General features: G+C 33.7%; 3 protein-coding genes and 1 pseudogene across 3 annotated transcripts; 1 reads left to right on the top strand and 3 right to left on the bottom strand.

The window, feature by feature from the left end:
- Positions 1 to 742: 742 nt before the first annotated feature.
- On the bottom strand, positions 743 to 5,051 carry LOC112786366 (fasciclin-like arabinogalactan protein 11). Its single transcript, XM_025829756.3, has one exon. The coding sequence runs from the start codon at positions 1,855 to 1,857 to the stop codon at positions 991 to 993; it is 867 nt and encodes a 288-aa protein (XP_025685541.1). The 5' UTR covers positions 1,858 to 5,051; the 3' UTR covers positions 743 to 990.
- On the top strand, positions 1,699 to 9,360 carry LOC112786357 (cullin-1-like; annotated as a pseudogene).
- Positions 9,361 to 9,989: 629 nt separating this feature from the next.
- LOC112786352 (fasciclin-like arabinogalactan protein 11) lies at positions 9,990 to 12,038 on the bottom strand. Its single transcript, XM_025829743.3, has 2 exons — positions 11,481 to 12,038; positions 9,990 to 10,632 (listed from the first exon to the last, which is right to left on the bottom strand). The coding sequence occupies exons 1-2, from the start codon at positions 11,816 to 11,818 to the stop codon at positions 10,305 to 10,307; spliced, it is 666 nt and encodes a 221-aa protein (XP_025685528.1). The 5' UTR covers positions 11,819 to 12,038; the 3' UTR covers positions 9,990 to 10,304.
- Positions 12,039 to 12,951: 913 nt separating this feature from the next.
- LOC112786339 (uncharacterized) lies at positions 12,952 to 15,923 on the bottom strand. The gene is made up of 4 exons (XM_025829730.3): positions 15,372 to 15,923; positions 15,193 to 15,277; positions 13,565 to 13,606; positions 12,952 to 13,445 (listed from the first exon to the last, which is right to left on the bottom strand). Exons 1-4 carry the CDS (start codon positions 15,894 to 15,896, stop codon positions 13,405 to 13,407), a joined length of 693 nt encoding a protein of 230 aa, XP_025685515.1. The 5' UTR covers positions 15,897 to 15,923; the 3' UTR covers positions 12,952 to 13,404.
- Positions 15,924 to 18,391: the final 2,468 nt, after the last annotated feature.

Raw genomic sequence — 18,391 nt, 5'->3', positions numbered from 1 at the left:
TTACCGTAAGCGTATATAGATCTAGAAATAGGAATGACTTAAATTTGTTTCTATTTTTATTTTTTAAAATTTTTAGTAATCAAATATTATATTTATTATTAGATTATCGATCAATATATAGAATATTTATCTTCTTATTATTGATGTAAAATTAATATTTTTATAATCTTTGTAAGTGCTGCTTGACTTTTTTTATAAATAAAAAATTAGAGAAGTACCAAGGAGTCAGTAGATTTTGTAATTTGTAGCTATTAATTAATTATCATTAATATTTTTAATAGTATGAGATTACAATGACATAAGATTACTCACTTTTTTATTAGTTAAGTGCTTGCCAAATTTTAATAAAAGTGCTGATTTTCTTAATTTTATTCATAATATATTTAATTTATTATTTATTTTTTTATCTTATTGATATATTATTATTTAATAAATATTTTATAAATTTAAAATTATTTATTTTTTTAAATATTTTATAAATTTAAAATTTATTTATTTATTTAAACTAATTTATAATTTTATTTTTATTGTTATATTAGTGCTGATTTTCTAAAATAATATTACAATTTATTATGCCATTGTTAAAGATTTAATATTAAAATCTTGTTATATATATTTATTTTTTTAATTTATAAAACTGTAAATCCTATTCAATTTAAATTTTAAACTACTTGAAATTAAATAAAATTGAATCGGATTGAATTTTCTAAAAAGAAAAATTGGTACTAAATGCAAAAAAAAAAAAAAAAATCAGATACGATGCATTTCAAACCACACCCGAACACCCATGTCAATTTCATCGCAGATCTCACCCTAAACTTAACGACTTTTCCAATCAACACCACACAGAACAACAAAATCTTAGTTATATATTAAAAGAAAATCGCATATGCATGGTTGATGACATACGAAAAAAAAAAAGAAATAAAGAAACTGGAAGAAGTTAACAGATCCCAAATGGAAATATCATGTTCTTCTTCTTCATCTTCTTCAGCTCCACATCATCATTGGCACTGCTACGAGAGAAGCTATCGCAACTGACACCAATGGTTTTCCAATAATCACAGCCGCAGATTTTTTCTGATCGGCGGGAGTGGCGTCACCGTCTTGATCGTCGGCGGCGGTGTTCTCTTTAGCTGACTTAGGTGCCTTTGCGAGAGCGGTGGGAGCCAAAGCAGGAGGCTTAGCTTTCTGAAAGAAATCCAAAGGAAGAAGCACCTTATCCACTTTGTATATGGCGAGTTTGTTATCGGAGTACACAACTCCCACCACCGACGCATTCACTACTCCCGTTGATATGTTCACACTGTTCCCCAACGCATTCACGTTCAGCGGCAGCCTCTCCGGATCTTTTCCCGCCACTGTCTGCACCGGATTCGCCAAAGAGTCGAAGTTGTTGCTGGCCACAAACTCCGGCAGTATGTGGAACTGCACCAGCTCTATCTTCTGTTTTTCGTCCAATGAGTTCAGGAATCCGGCCTTGAGGTTGGAGAAGGCGTCGTCGTCCGGCGCCAGGATCGTTATGCCTCCGGTCTTGGCGGTTATGAGCTGCGAGTTGATGTTGTTCATTATCTCTGTTGTTTTCATCAGACGGATTAGGACGTTGAAGATCTTCGCCTTCTTCAGAATCTTTGTGATGTCGTCTGGTGCTGCATCTGATGAGTCTGGTGACTGCGGCAGTGTTGGCACCAATGGCTTTGGTGACGGTGCTTTTTTTGTTGTTGCCTTTGGTGGTGATGCTACTGCTTTTGGTGCTGGTTTTGGGGACGCCGCAGGTGTTTGTGAAAATGCCTGAATGATGGTGCAGCACAACACTAGCAAGACAAGGTACAATCCTGTTACCTGCTGCTTCTTCATCTTTTTATATTCAGTTGCTTATTCAATTATTAGCCTTTAGTGTTTAGAGATAGATACACTCTTTGAAGAATTGTAATGTGTGATGATTGGAATGAGTGTGTTGGATAGCTGGAGAAGTGTGTGTATATATATAGGGGTTATATTATTGCTTTCAGGCATATAGGAGTATGATTGGTTGGTGAAATGTTTATTATGGTTTTGTGAGATTAGATTTGTTGTGTTGATTGTGATTTGTGAGGGTATATCACATCTATAAGTGATGGAGAGAGAAAGGATCTTTTATCTAATTATGGATTGTTATTGGCAACTTTGCCCAATCAACTTTTAGGTGAGAATAGGTTATGATGATTATAAGGTTGGGATATGGTGAGTTAATAATATATAATGGACATATGATATGAGATGCAAGGTGCATGGTTCTTGTTTCTTAGCATCTTTGTGCATAGAATGTAGTTGAGGAAGGTAAGTGACAGATTGCAGAGGATACAGATTACAGAGGAAACCTTAAAGTTAGCAAGGAATTACTGCTACAAGTGTAGTACACACAGTATCTTATGATCTTCCTTCAAGGATGTCATAAGAGGGACAAATGATTTTTCTTTTTATAACATGAAACTTCTCTGAACTCCATTTGAACTTAAAGATTAGAAAAGCTCAAACAGAATTTCAAAGGTCTTTCAAGCATTTTATTATTAAAAATGGAACCTATTCCTTATTTCTCTCGCATGATGATCCTGACCAAATATTATTTATAACCATGTTGTTTTGAAAATAATAGACAATCTTTTTTTACCATGGAAGCCATTCAATTTAACATGTTTAATTTTTGCAGTAGAAAGATTTAGGTTGCAGAGGAAGTCCAAAATAATAGATTCTAGAAAATATGTTATGAAAGCCATCATCCTCCTTTTTGCACTTTAGTTGATATTAATTTTTCTTTTACATGACTTATTCATATCATGCTTCAAGGGAGCCAAAACGCATATATGTTGCCTCAAAAGTCATAGATAAAACCATAAAAAGCTTTTCTTTCTTCTTGAATCAGTAGTTATTTTAAAAAATCATATGCTATGTATTTACAAAAAATCAGCTGCTAATCTGTTAAAATATAGAATATATATTAAAATACGAAATACACATTAAAAATGTATAAAACTAACACATTAAATATACATAAACATATTGTACCTGATTTTTGGTGTACTCAGGGAATTTTTTATTTTCAATTACTAATACTTTTAATAATCATCTATTGAGTAATTTCACTTTAAATTCTATGCAAGACTGAACCAATGTAACAATGAGCTTTCAAATGAGAATCAAGCAAAACAATAATTTTCATCATATCAAAGGAAAAACATGTATACAACCTTCACATACATCTCTCTCAAACAATGCTCATGCAATCATGCTACAACAATAAATACATTAAATAATATAAAAAGAACAAAAAACCAACATTGACCGGAGGCGGTGCAATGGATGCTGGGAGCGTTGCAACAGATGCTGGGGGCGTTGCAACGTTGGCTGGGGGTGTTGCAACGGAGGCAGGTCACGTTGCAACATTGGTTGGGGGCATTGTACCGGATGCTGGGGGTGTTGCAACAGATGCTGGGCGCGTCGCAACGTTAGCTGTGGCCGTTGCAACGGAGACAGGTCGCATTGCAACGTTGGCTGGGGGCGTTGCAACGCATGCTGGGCGCAATGCAACGTTGGCTGGGAGCGTTGCAATGAAGGCAGGGCGCGTTGCAACGGATGCTGGGCGCATTGCAACGTCGGCTGGGGGCGTTGCAACAGAGGCAGGGCCATTGCAACGGAGGGTGGGGGCGTTGCAACGGATGCTGGGTGCGTTTCAACGGAGGCAGGTTGCGTTGCAACGTTGGCTAGGGGCGTTGCAACGGATGCTGGGCGCGTTGGAACGTTGACTGAGGGCGTTGCAACGTTGGCTGGAGGCAGGACGCGTCGCAACGTTGGCTGGAGGCAGGACGCGTCGCAACGTTGGTTGGGCGCGTTGCAACGGAGGCAGGTCGCGTTGCAAAGATGGCTGAGGGCGTTGCAACGGATGCTGGGCGCGTTGCAATGTTGGCTAGGGGCGTTGCAACGGAAGCACCCGCCGTTGCAACGATGGCTCGGAAGGTTGCAACGGAGGAGCCAAATTTTCATATCTTAGAATTGGCTTGTGCGCTTTTCCTGAAATTTTGAGGGAACCTTGGTAATATTAATTAAAGGCTGCACAAAAAAATTCAGGTAAAAAATTGCACGTTTGCTCCGTTTTTCATTTTTCATTAAATGATTTCGCCTTCCTTAGGATCTTGATTAAGTCGTCGGTGGAAGAAGAGTCAGAGGAATCTGATGATGATGAGGGTGATAATGCAATTGGTTGTGCTAATGTGGTGGTTGAGTAGAAGGAGGTGAAGAGGATGAGAAGTGTGATGGAGAACAAAGGTTGCTTCCTTTTCTTGAAGGCAATTGAAAGTTGAAGATTTTGTTTTGATGGTTTCAAGGATTGCAAATTTTGTAAAGTGATAGTTTAGTGATTGGTTAAGTAAAAAGTTTCATTATGATATTGAAAAATGATTTTTAATTATTTAAATATTGCATTCTATTTCGATTTAATTTTATTTATATTTTAGTGTGATTCCTATTCAAAATTTAAAGTATATGTGTTAGACAAAGAAAATATTATTTAAGAAGAAAATTTGATTTAATAAGCAATTAGATTAAGTTAATTCTTTAATGATATTTGGAATATACCTATTATTGGGTATATTTGGTCAAAAATATAATTGACCAGAATAATAATAGAACATTAAAATAAAAAGTGCAAGAACAATTGTCAATAGTCACATATTTAAAAAATTTTATTAGTATGAACAAAATATATAATATATCAATAATTTTTATAGTTATATTTTATTATTGTAAAATATTATTACTTTTAATTGTCATGTTTTTTGAATTATTTTTTATTATTAAAAAAATTATAAACCTAAATAATTAATTAACAAATATAATATTGTTACAAAAATACAATTCACAATTTCATAAAAATCTGAACGTACAATATGAATACAAAATATACCGCAAATTAATCGCAGAAAAAATATTAATAAAATTTTATTGTAAATAACCATGAATCAAACAATAAAAAAATACATAATAATATAATTATTAAACAAAATGCAGAACAATTGAATAAATTAAAAAATACAAATGGTAAAAAGGTAGAGAAAGATAATAACAAGTAACAACAGAGGATCGGATTTGGATCTATGGGGTAATTAAGATTAGAGTTACTTATTTATTTTGATTTTTTTATTAAATAATCAATATAGTATTAATAGTTATATTAGTCATTTTAAATTTAATACTAAAATAAAAGTAATGCTACCACTAATAAAATATATTATTTTTAGCCAACACTCTTGTTACTTTGGGTAATCGGAGATTGGTGAACTGGAATCGTGAGGTTGGCCCAATTGTTTTGGGAAGAAGGCCTTTAACTTAGTTCAGAGTTGAGAGCCTTCGTCGACTTGTGTGTGAAGGTAGGAGGGGATAGTAGTACCTACAAAGACACTCTGATGTCTAAGTCAGCAAGGGTCTAAACAAGTTTTGAGAGTATGAGAACTTAGAGATACCTGAGAGTTGTCAGTATACTTATAGGGGTGAATCCATAACCACCGTTTGAATGGTTCCACCTTTTAAGGAGGATAACCGTCCCTTTATCTTAGGAAGGTTGAGATTTAACTCCTGGAAGTGGGTTGAGAGATTTTAGAGGCAGCTACTTATTTGAATAAGTATTATCTGCCAGCTAATCTAACTCCTGACTTCTTTTTAGTGGAGTTTTCGTAGAATCCGACCTCTTGGATGGAGGTCGGTTGCGTGGGGAGGCTAATCTATGGATTGAGCCTCTTTGTCTTATTTGGTCCTGGGACTTAGTGTTGGATTAGGATATGAACAATTCTAAATTTTAAATTTTAAATTCTAATAATATAAAAATAAAATATTCATTTAAAATATTGACTAATATTAATAAAAATATTATTTTTCTAATATTTTATTTAAAATAATTTTAATAAAATAATTTTATTTAGTTTAAAATTAATTTAACACAACAATTTTATATATTTGTAAAATTAAATCTAACAAAATAATTCAATAACATAATGGGGTCAAATTTAAATTATAGTGAAAGCAAATAAATTTTATTATTATATACTACATAAAAATATTTTAAAATATAATGAAAACACTTGCCCAACACTCCTCCAACTAAATATAAAATTGTGGGAATAGTTACTAATTAAAGTTTGAAAACTGATGAAAATATTCTAAGAGTAACTATAAATTGACATTAAATTAGTCTGTTACTAATTTTTTTGTCAAACATTGTAATTAGTTTGATTCCTTTTTAGAAATATTAGGAAACTCAAAAACACTTTTAGTCTCACTGGCATCACAGAATAAAGATGAAAATCAAAATTCTTCTGAAATCTAAACTTAAATTTATATTTTATTTTTTATTTTTAGTTAAAGTTCTTTATTCTTATTTATTCTTTTTTATCTTCTTCCTTCTTTCTTTTTTAATTTTTGCATTTTAATTTGTTTTCAATACCTTGCATATTTTTTTTATCTTTAAATTTTACTTCTAAAATTATAATTGAGACGCTGAGACACTCACAAAAAAGAGTTGTTTTTGCTCCTTAAATTAAGATTATGAAACAAAATTAAAAAATTATTAATTATTTATTATTAATAATGAAAAAAATCGAGTAAAACATTTTTTTTTCTTTTTATTGAAAGTTAAATTTTGTTAAGTGTTATATAGATATTAACCTTTTTAGATGTTCAAATACCATTGCTATTATATAGCAACATCTTACCTATATTTTGTGTTATGTGAGAGGAGTGTCATGTAAATTAAGGTGGTGCATCAAATTGAATAAGATATATATTTTTTTTTTGGTTTAGAATTGAATAAGATATATATTAAACTACTTTTTCACCTTAACCCATGACAATAATAGAGAAGTCTCATGGCCCACAGCCCACCCACAACCCAACAAAATACATAAATTCAGTTACAATTTATCTTATCTTATCTTTAGTTGTTTTTATCTTATCTTTATTTGCTTTTATTGAAAAGGAAAACACTATTATAATAATTCTTTTCGTTCGTCCGTCATTCATCACTTCATCAGCTGAAATCTTTTTGCTCTTAAAACACAAGAAAGAAAAGTACAGTCCAGCAGATCGTGTTCTTGTTGCTCCATCGGGTTAGGCCACCATGGAGCGGAAGACTATTGATTTGGAACAATGTTGGGACTATATGCAGAAGGGGATTACTAAGTTGATGAAAATTCTAAGGGAGAGGCATGATGAATTTATGCTGAGGGAGCTTGAAGAAAGGTGGATAACTCACAAGGTCATGGTGAGGTGGCTTTCACGCTTCTTTCATTATCTTGATCAGTACTTCATTGCTGGACGCTACCTGCCACCACTAAATGCTGTTGGCCTTACCTGCTTCCGTCATCTGGTTTATATGGAGGTACGAGATAATGCAAGGAAAGCTGTGATCACTCGTATTGACAAAGAGCGTGAGGGCGAACAGATTGATAGATCATTGCTGAAAAATGTTGTTGATATATTTGTTGAGATGGATCAATATGAGGAGGATTTTGAAGTTCAGATGCTTGAGGATACTGCTAATTACTACAAAAGTAAGGCTACAAACTGGATTGAGGTTGAGTCTTGTCCAGATTATATGCTAAAGGCTGAGGACTGCTTGAGAAGGGAGAGAGAAAGAGTGACTCATTACTTGCACTTCAGCACTGAGCAGAAATTGGTAGAGAAAGTGCAACATGAGTTGTTGGTGACCCATGCTAATCAATTACTTGATGGTGTCCGGGCCTTGCTTAGAGATGATAAGGTGGAAGATCTGTCTCGGATGTATAGACTTTACCAAAAAATACCTAAAGGCTTGGATCCTGTTGCCAATGTATTCAAGCAGCATGTTACAGCCGAGGGTACAGCATTGGTCCAGCAGGCTGAAGAAGCTTCTAGCCTTGTCAGAAAATTCATAGAGCTCCATGACAAGTACATGACATATGTTAATGACTGCTTTATAAATCACACACTGTTCCACAAGGCTTTAAAGGAGGCATTTGAGGTTTTCTGCAATAAAAATGCTGCTGGTAGTTCCAGTGCAGAACTATTAGGCATTAGCTACATTCTGCGACAATATCCTTAAAAAGGGTGGAAGCGATGAAGCAATTGAAGAAACTCTTGACAAGGTAGTCAAGCTGCTTGCATATATCAGTGATAAGGATCTCTATGCAGAATTTTACAGGAAAAAACTAGCCCGCAGATTACTTTTTGATAGGAGTGCCAATGAGGATCATGAAAAGTGTATTTTGACAAAGCTAAAGCAGCAGTGTGGTGGCCAGTTCACATCTAAGATGGAGGGGATGGTTATGGACTTGACTTTGGCACGTGATAACCAGATGAAATTTGAGGAATATCTTCGGGACAACACACATGGAATTGATCTGACTGTTACTGTTCTTACCACAGGATTCTGGCCAAGTTACAAGTCTTCTGATCTCAACCTCCCGGTGGAGATGCTCAAGTGTGTGGAAGTTTTTAAAGAATTTTATGAAACAAAGACAAAACACAGAAAACTTACATGGATTCACTCACTTGGAACTTGCCACATCATTGGCAAGTTTGAACCAAAGACTATTGAACTAGTTGTGTCAACCTATCAGGCTGCTGCCTTGCTGCTATTCAACAGTGCTCATAAGTTGAGCTATTCAGAGATTATGATGCAGCTGAACTTAACCCATGAAGATGTTGTTAGATTACTCCATTCCCTGTCATGTGCAAAATATTAGATTCTTAGCAAGGAGCCTAACACCACAACTATATCGCCAAATGATACTTTTGAGTTCAACTACAAATTCACTGACAAAATGAGAAGGATCAAGATCCCACTACCACCGGTTGATGAAAGGAAGAAGGTGATTGAAGATGTTGATAAGGACCGACGATACGCCATAGATGCTGCAATTGTGCGCATCATGAAGAGCAGGAAAGTTTTAGGCCATCAACAACTGGTTTTGGAGTGCGTTCAACAACTGGGCTGCATGTTCAAGCCTGACATTAAAGCAATTAAGAAGCGGATTGAAGATCTCATAACTCGTGACTATCTGGAAAGAGACAAAGAAAACCCCAATACTTTCAACTATCTGGCTTAATGGAAGCTACTAGAGTATGAAAGTGGCCATTTTTACTTTCTTACATAATGCTGTAAATGATAGTAGTTAAGTTAGTTAATTCAGCTATTGGAGAGCCATATAGGTTTATAAACTCAGTCATAGTAGAGTTCATGAAATATTTACCATTTGGACCATGGATTCATGAAAGATGCAAGAGAAGCAGTGAAATCCATTCCATGCATTATGCCACTCTGCTTTTCTTGCTGTAAGTGAGTCTCAAATCTTCTTAAAGCATGGTCATGCTATAAGCAATATTCTAATTTTCTCCATCGTTTACTTTTTCTTTAGTAATACCAAGAAACAAAGAAGTAAAAATCTTTGCAGTAGAAATTCATATCCAGTTAATCTCATGTGCTGTTAGATAACAATTTAGTCAAATTTGTTAAATTATTTAACAATTCTCAGCTATCAACTTCACAATTGCACCTGAATTTTCACCTATCTTTGTTGCCCCTGCTACTAACTTAAATCCAGTTAGACCACGCATCTGGTTATGATAAGTCAGTCTTGTAACGAAAATAAGATCAATGCCTTAAACTCATACTATTATTTAAGGAATATAATGTGCTTATTATTAGAACCAAACCTACATTGATAGAATGAAAAATAATATTTTATGTTGAAAAACATTAGTAATTTGTTTATTTAAAAAGATTGCTAAAGAATTTTACTTTATGATTAGTTTTTTGGCATTTTTTGGTCACTTGGAAATTTGGCATATTATATATATACTTAAATGATCATTATATATAGTTTTTTCTTTTTCTTTTCATGACATCCAAATAGAGCAGGATTCCCTAATGTAACATGACATCCAAATATAACAACGTGCCCATAATCATTATGTTAGTATGATGAATGATCAAACAATAATACTCTATTCAAAGTTCATTAATGGAAAAATTCTCATATATAATACACAAGATATGAACTTATCTCTTATGAGGGGAACAAGGAGGAGTAAGAATAACAAAATCGAATTAAATTTTCACCACAAACTGTTTCATAAAAAAAAATGTAGACAGTAGCAAGAAGCACTTGAAAATAGTTCAATATATTTTTATATTAATTCTGCAAAATGTTGATGATGATTCTCCCCCTTCAATAATGAATCCACTGATCTCAATTTTTGTTATCTTCATCTTCTGATCTTCAAACAAATTGTGATTGTCACAATGCAAATGCTAGAACTGCAATAATGGAAACAACAACACCCCAAACCCCATTATTCATGATCATCACAGCAGAAGACTTATCATCATCTGCAGCTCCATCAGCAGGCCCTTCAGCAGACTTCTTCTTTGATCCCCTAGCCTTCAAAGGCGCCGGAGCTGGCGCCGGAGGCTTCGCCTCGAAGAAGTCCCTAGGAAGAAGCACCTTGTCCACTTGATAAACCGCTAGCTGGCGATCAGTGTACACTGTTCCTCCAACTGTTGCATTTACAATCCCTGTTGTCATGTTCACTTGGTTCCCTGTGCTTGTTACATTCAATGCCAACCTACCTTGCACAAATATGATTACTAGTTTTCAATAATCTTCATGTGAAGATAATAGATGAGATGTGAAGATATGTTATATCAAGCGATTCAGTCAGATATATCAAATTAGGTGGTCCTTAAGGTTTAAAGTGTCTTATTTGAATCTAAAAAAGTTAAATAATTAATGAAATGTCCTACATGACACAGTACCAGAATAAGATCGATAATCTAGAGAACAAGTACAAGCTCCAAAACAGAAAATCAACTGTTGATGTATCAATACGTTTATTTATCATTCTCCTTAGTTCTATAGGAAATATTTCATTTAAATTGAAAGAAAAATGATAAATAAATGTATTGATGCATCCACGGTTGATTTTGTGCCTCTGGAGCTTGTACTTGTTCTCCAAATTATCGATCTTACTCTTGTACTGCTGTAATGTAGAACATTCTGTTAATTATTTAACTTTTATCTCACTGTGGGACTACATTAAAGCTAAATGAAACTTTTTTAAATTCAAATAGGACACTTTAAATCTCAAGGACCAAATCAAGATTATGCCTAAAAGTAGAGGACCAATTTAGTACTTTACCCTATCAAATTATATAACCATGTTTCAGCTAATATTTTACATTGACATTATTCTAACCATATTCATGTGAGTAATCACCATCTAAGATACCAGTATTGGTGGTTACTTACACGAAGATATGGACATATGTTATGTCAAACAATTTAGTCAAATATATTAAATTATTAAATTCTCAGATGAAGATATCTTCATGTGAGTAAATTGCGCACATGCATGCATGCATGTGCGTGCATGAATGAGTAAAAATAAAGTATTTGTGCAGGGTAGGTTCAAACCTATCAGGGTCTGCACCGGCTTGAGTCCTAACTGGATTGCTTAACGTGTCGAAATTCGACACGGATACAAAAGAGGGTAACATGTGGAACTGGATGAGTTCATTCTTCTGTTGATCATTGAGGGAGTTGAGGAATCCTGGTTTGAGGCCTTGGAAGGCATTATCATTGGGCGCGAAAAGCGTTATGCCGCCGTTGGAGTTTAGGAGCTGTGAGTTGATCTGTGTGGACACTTGGGTGGTCTGAAGAAGACGGATCAAGGTTGTGAAACCTCCTGCTTTTTTGAGGATTCTAATGATGTCTGTTGGGGGTGATGATGGTGATGGTGCTGGGGCAGACATGGCAACTGGGGCAGCAGGGAAGATGCAGGGGATTGACCTGAAGTGTTATAAGGGAAAGTTATTATTAGTAAAAGTTGCAAGGTGATGAATATGAATAATGAATGATTCATCATAGCAACTATCTTTTGTTGTGTTTTTTGTGAAATGTTTAGGGTGGTCCTTGTTGTGATGTTGGAAAGAAGAATGAATGAATATATGGAGAGAGATTATTGGTGTTATTAGAGAATAGAGTGTTAGGTGGAATGTTATTAACATGTCTAGAAACCTCAGTAGTTAGCATATCATTGAAAGGTGGTGTGACATTACTATTTGAGCCACTTGGATTTCATTGCTTTGGAAGGAAGAAAAAACAGTGAGATCTCATCAAGGTGGGTGTGGTTGCGTAGGTGGCATTTACTTGCAATTTGTAAATTCTTCTGAATTTTCAGGAGAATAAAAAATGAGTTTGCCTTTGTCTTAAGGAAACTAGTCCCTAATTTGCTTTTGAAACTCGGTTTAATAAGAGTTAAGAGTGATATTTGTACATAAAAAAATTTAAGTGTTTATGGACACTAAACACAGTCTTAAGGCAGAAATCAAAAGTTATATGTACCGACATAAATTATGAGAATTTAGTATACAACAATCATTTTTTCACGATAGTTTGACAGTGTCGGAGGAGAAACGTGAATTAACCTAACCCCAAGGATGTTAGCTTCTGACCTACAATGCATTGATACATGCTTGGTGTTGAATGGCAATGAGACAGTTATAGTTATACTACCTACCTTCTTCAATGTTGATTAGGGAAGAACGATGGTTTTACATATGGATTACATGTCCCTAATCTTAGCATTAGGTCGCAGAAAAAATTCTCAATTTATAGTTTTTTAAAGTGTTACTTGAAAGTTTTATTTTGAAACATCATAAAATTTTCTCTTTCGCCCTCCCCCTCCCTTTCTCTTGACATGTACATGGAGTAAATATCTATATTGATCCCTAAAAAAAAATATTCAGATTAAACATTTTGATCCCCACTAAATTTTTAAGTCATCGAAAAATTACTCGACAAACGAATCCCTCCATTGTTATTTTTATAGACCTTCAACTTGAAACACGGTCCTCGTATCAATGTAGCTTTAATTGGAAGGAAATTATATAACCAACATGCATACATTAAACATTCATTAAGTAGGGTAATGCTATGATGAAGATTGATGATGTTTTGGTGAAGAGTAAAAATTACATTTTTAAGTTAAGAAAAAATCCACCCAAAAAAAATTGTCATATGCAATGCACATGTTTTTCCTAAATTTAGTAAAAATATTCACTCTCTACCTAATTCTACTCTTCACCAAAGAAACTCCCCAATGGCAGATAAATTGGTTTCATCTTAAACAATGGATGCATCTGCAGAGCATAAATATGCATCTTACAGGGAGTTGTGAAAGTAACATACACTATGGAATGCAAAGCAGTGAATTACTCACTAGATACATACTTCTATAACATATTGTTACAACATTAGATAAAGGTATAAGATTGAATTCTCCACTTGCATTGCTTTACAGTTTCTAACTTCCTCCATTCCCTCCTGAATTTCTCTCTCATAATGCATCCTCAGCTTTCATTGTCTCAGGAACAAAATCTGAACAAGCAAATAGACAACCTTGTGGTTAGTTATCAGTGCAAGAGGCATACACAGTGGGAAATAACTACGAATGCTCCAATAGGAATTTCGATAGTATTAGACAGTTAAGACATCACCAGAAAGAAATTCATATCTCCGCTGCTTACTCACAACATGCGCTGAAACCGAAAGCATGGATCTAATTAGTAATTGGAAAGTATTTCATGGTCAATGCACACAATGATCACTAATCTTTTAATCCAAACTACCAAAAGAGGGTTTTACAACAGTGAATTTTGGAAATAAGAAATTAACAAAGGCATAAGAGTTACATTACAAAATAAATAAAAGCATCCCTTGAGTTCCCAAAATAAAACATATAAATATTAATGATAGGCATATAATCAGTTAGAAATTGTATTCACGTCAATCTTGAAGATAAAATCATCAAGAAAATATTAGCATAATTTATCATCAGAATTCATCATGAAAAGAGTTCCAACTTCATTGTACATACATATTGATAAAAACATATCATACATGACGACATTCAGCACTTCATTGACAATGTACTAAGCAGATATACAACATGAACACAGTGATAAGGAAGAGCTTGCAAATTATAAGTTACAGCTATAGCACAACAGAAATAATTAGCATAGCATAAATCCTGAACAAAATTAAGAAACTAAAATTTTAAAGTTATCAAATATCATATATAGTATAATGATATTAGCTATCTAAGAGGAGCACTATTTAGCAAGAAGCTAAACTTTACGAAATAGTTTTGACAAATCAGGCTCTTCCGTGGCCACACACAGAAGTAAAACTTTTGATTGTAACAACAATAAAACCGAGAATGGCTCTGTCCAAGACATCAACGTTTGTGGAACAATACCAATAATTGTTATGTTAATCTAATGAGCACAAAACAAAACAAAACAAAACAAAATTTCATTAAATTGTTACAAAATGGTTCGAACAATCAGGCTCCTTCCTGAATCATGACCATGTCTAGAAGGTAAAACATTTAGTTGTAAATTTGTAATGGCAATAGAATAACAAGGAAATGATTATCCAACATGGTCGTACTTTACTTTCGCATAAAAACACTTAGTGTTATGAATTTATAAAAAGTTCACAGGTGTCGGCTTCTTTAACATTACATATCCTAAACACACATTCATCATTATTCTTTATCCTAATAATTGTGCCATATCCATGATCCACCAGCATTAGTATGTTAAAAAGCAAAAACTGATATTGCAAGAGACATCAACATGTATCCATTTAAGTGTCCGACAAGGTTATAAAATGCATTATTTGAAAACTATTTATTACAAGACAAAAACAACACTATTCTCACATGGATAAACACTACACACATCCTATCTTAAGGGAGCGTATATAGATACCACACTCTCACATTGATATACAATACTTATACTTTATCCAGCAAGACAAAACCTAAGCTTTGTTCCACAAGGTGTGATCTACTACATGTATCAAGGGTTGCTATCATGAAACATACTCATATTAAATCCCTTTTCGTCGAAACGAGTTGCAGCAGACAATGCTTATTCTGTATGAGTTCAGGAGAACATTTTCAAATAGATTTGTGTTCAACAACACCAATACCAGGAGAAACAAGGCCACAACTATTGCAAAAGATGTTCATGCTTCCTAGTTCCTAGTTAACACAACATATTATACTAAACAAAAACTCCAAATGAAGATTAATAGAATGAGAACCAGATTAGAATACCTAGGTGCTTGTAGCTCAGAGATTTCCTACGCTCTTGGACACACCGAACATAACCGTCCTGCGCAAATTGTTCAAGGAACTTCTCCTGCAAGCAAAACACAAACATTCAAGCACGTTGAAAACAGAACACAAAATGTAGAAAACGGAAAACCTAAATCTGAGAATTCGAAGAAACGCACCGCAGCTTTGTTGACGACGAAAATCGCTTCCTGAGAAACGCGCAAATCGGGATCTTCGGCCTTGACAATTGTTCTTATACGATTCATCGGAAACACGTGCGATTTCGCGTCTCCTTCGTCTTCCTTTTCCACTTCCTCCCGATTCCGCTTCGATTTCTTAGGTTTTTTGCCATCGGTTCGTCCATTGGAGACTACAGTGCTATCTTCCTCTTCTTGTTCAACTGATTCTACTTCTCGCTTTTGCTGTGACTCGGAGCTGGAGCTAGGAGCAACCAGCGATTCACCACCGCGGTGCTTCGAGTTGCCATTGCTGTGTGTGAGCTTCTTCTTCTTCTTGTTGTTCTTTTTGTTCGCATTCTCATTCTCCCTCTTCTTGTTCTTCTTATTATCTGAGACGTTCTCCTTCTTCTTGTTCTTATTCTTGTTCTCCTTCTTTGATTTGGTGATAGTCTTGGAATTTTGTTTGGTGACGGTTTTGGTGTTCTTCTTCTTCGTCTTGTTTTCGGTTTTGGAGTTTGAAGCCATTACTACCAACGAACTAACGAAGCTCGTTTTGCTCTGTGGGGTTTTGTTCCTTCTTACAGCCGAAGCGGGTCTTTGACTTGCCGACCCGAATTAAATGGACTCAATTCGGGTCACAAGATTGGGCCTTATACATTCATAATTCCCGTTTTCCGTATCAATTAAATGGGCCTATTGTCTTTTATTTTCTTAAAAAAGGAATGTGTAAAAGAAACAAAATGGGAAACAGTAAAGGTTCTCACTCGGTTATCACACAAAGGGTAAAAGCCCAGTCTACATTCTTTGTGTATTGTATATTATGTATATAAAGAAGCCCAAAGACAAAGATATGGGTAGAGGAGGCCAACTAATTAAGATTGAAATCCTAGAGAGTTTGAGGGGTGTAGTTGAGAGTGGATATGAGATTGTGATAGGAAATTGATTTCCTTAATTGTTAAAAAAATTGAGTGTATAAAATGTGATCTTTAACTCTTTATTATTCTCTTTCTCATATTTATTTTTGGTTCTACTAATAACACTAATGGTGAGAGATCACATTTTACTCTCTCAATTGTTAAAAAAAATTGAGAAAATCCATTCTCAAAAAAAAAGAGAGGGAAGAATGAGGGTATGAGAACGGGAGAGGAAAAGGCGTGGTTGCCAACAGATAGGATAGAGTAGGATTCAAAACTCTATTCGAATTAAAACACCTCAACCCAAACCCTAACTTCACTTTTTTTTTTGTCGCGGATCAAGATTAGTAGACTAGACCGATCCAGAAAGAACCATGAAATCTACCCGGCCCGGATGCCATGCAGCAAGAATCACAAAAAGAAATTTATTTTTACTTAAACAGAATATTCAATCTTTCCATATTTCTAATATAAAAAATTATTTATGTATGGATAGCAAATTGAATTATTCGTTTAGTGGCACTTAGTATTTATGCAAAAACAAGAATTTGAGTTCAAATCCTTATTCGTTCAAATCCTTCTTCATACGACAGGTCAAGAATTAATCGGTTACTACATACACAAAATAAAATTTAAATAATAATACTCATTTAAATAGACGAATAAATTAACTATTAAACTAACCTATCTTAGTCTAAATTTATAGCACTTTAAAATATGCAACATGGACACCAATTATGGAGCCTTTTCTCCGAATAATAAAACCCAAAAACAAATAGATATTGTTAGGTACTTGCATTGTTGAGTGCATGGGGTTGGGTAGCTAATTGGTATTTGGTACCACTAGCATATATGAAGTAATCATTTTAAGTTGGATAATGGTGATGATGATGATGCATATTATTATTATTATCTAAGAATATTAATGAATTTAATTGCATTAATTACTAGTCTTATGAAAGGAGATAGAGGACCAGTTTTAGTGGCATGCAGCCAAACCTTAGCTTGGGATTTGGAATGTAGGAGTGTCCACTACATATGCATTGTTGTCATTTAAATTTGCTATATATTATGCTCAATCACAACTTTATTTATATTTGCATGTTAGTGGCTTGGAATATATAATAATGATCCATCCTCCTATAACTAGTTTGGTATTGATTGGAATGTCCAAGAAATTATTAGGATATTTTAATCCAAGGTTTGGTATTATATTGTTTTTATTATGTGTGAGTGCATACAACAAATCCCAATGTGTTCTAAAAAAAAAAGGAGTTCATCACTTTATAAATTTTAAATCATAAATTATAAATTCTAAAATTTAAACTATGAGTTCTGAAATCTAAATTTTAAACCCTAAATTATAAACTACTCTACTAAATTTTAAATCAAAGTTATATATTGATATAAAATATAATAAATAATTAAAAAAAAACTTTTTTTTTTCATTTGTTTTCTTTAGTTAATTAATCTTGTATTAGGGTATATTATATGTATATAAATGAAGTGTGAATGATGCACCAAACCAATTTAGCAGCAGCCAGCAGCAACTTCTATGGAACCATTTTGAATGACTCAACCACCTTTGATGCTAATATAACATATACAAATAATATATATATAATTAAAATATGATTTTTTAATTTTAAATGAGTAATTTTTTTCAAATGTATAAGTCATATACTATCATATGGTTCGGCTAAATATGAATATATGTTATTCCAAATATTTAATATTAGTTATTTTTATTATTTAAATTAAAAGGAATAATTTGTCCTAAGTACGTATATATGTAGTGGTCTTTTATTTATATCAAGTAAGGTATTTTTAATTATTTAATAGGGAGAAAGGATAATATATTTAATATTCTAAGTTGATGATGATATGATTGTGGTTTAAATGATTGTGTAATTTGTTGAATATGAGGGTGGCTATGTGTGTTTTTTGTGTCACTATGTTATGACTTATCCGTGATTCTCTATCCCCTATTGTTTGGGCAAAAGATAGAGACGTAAAATATGAAAACTGTATACAATTAAAATTAAATAAAAAAACTAAAACTGATATTACTTATTCTCTACGGGATACTCAAATTCTGAAATTGAT

The sequence above is a fragment of the Arachis hypogaea genome, chromosome 3 (genome assembly GCF_003086295.3).
Source record: "Arachis hypogaea cultivar Tifrunner chromosome 3, arahy.Tifrunner.gnm2.J5K5, whole genome shotgun sequence".
Classification (NCBI taxonomy): Eukaryota; Viridiplantae; Streptophyta; class Magnoliopsida; order Fabales; family Fabaceae; genus Arachis; species Arachis hypogaea.
This window is presented reverse-complemented; position numbering and strand designations above follow the sequence as displayed.

Bases quoted from the DNA above. Each gene is read 5' to 3' on its own strand.
- LOC112786366 (XM_025829756.3), bottom strand. From the start codon at position 1,857: ATGAAGAAGCAGCAGGTAACAGGATTGTACCTTGTCTTGCTAGTGTTG.
- LOC112786352 (XM_025829743.3), bottom strand. From the start codon at position 11,818: ATGTCTGCCCCAGCACCATCACCATCATCACCCCCAACAGACATCATT. The intron at 10,633-11,480 runs GTTTGAACCTAC...TGTGCAAGGTAG, and splicing joins GCCGGTGCAGACCCTGATAG to GTTGGCATTGAATGTAACAA.
- LOC112786339 (XM_025829730.3), bottom strand. From the start codon at position 15,896: ATGGCTTCAAACTCCAAAACCGAAAACAAGACGAAGAAGAAGAACACC. The intron at 13,607-15,192 runs GTATTCTAATCT...TTTCGGTTTCAG, and splicing joins TCTGAGCTACAAGCACCTAG to CGCATGTTGTGAGTAAGCAG. The intron at 13,446-13,564 runs GTGATGTCTTAA...TTGCTTGTTCAG, and splicing joins GAGATATGAATTTCTTTCTG to ATTTTGTTCCTGAGACAATG.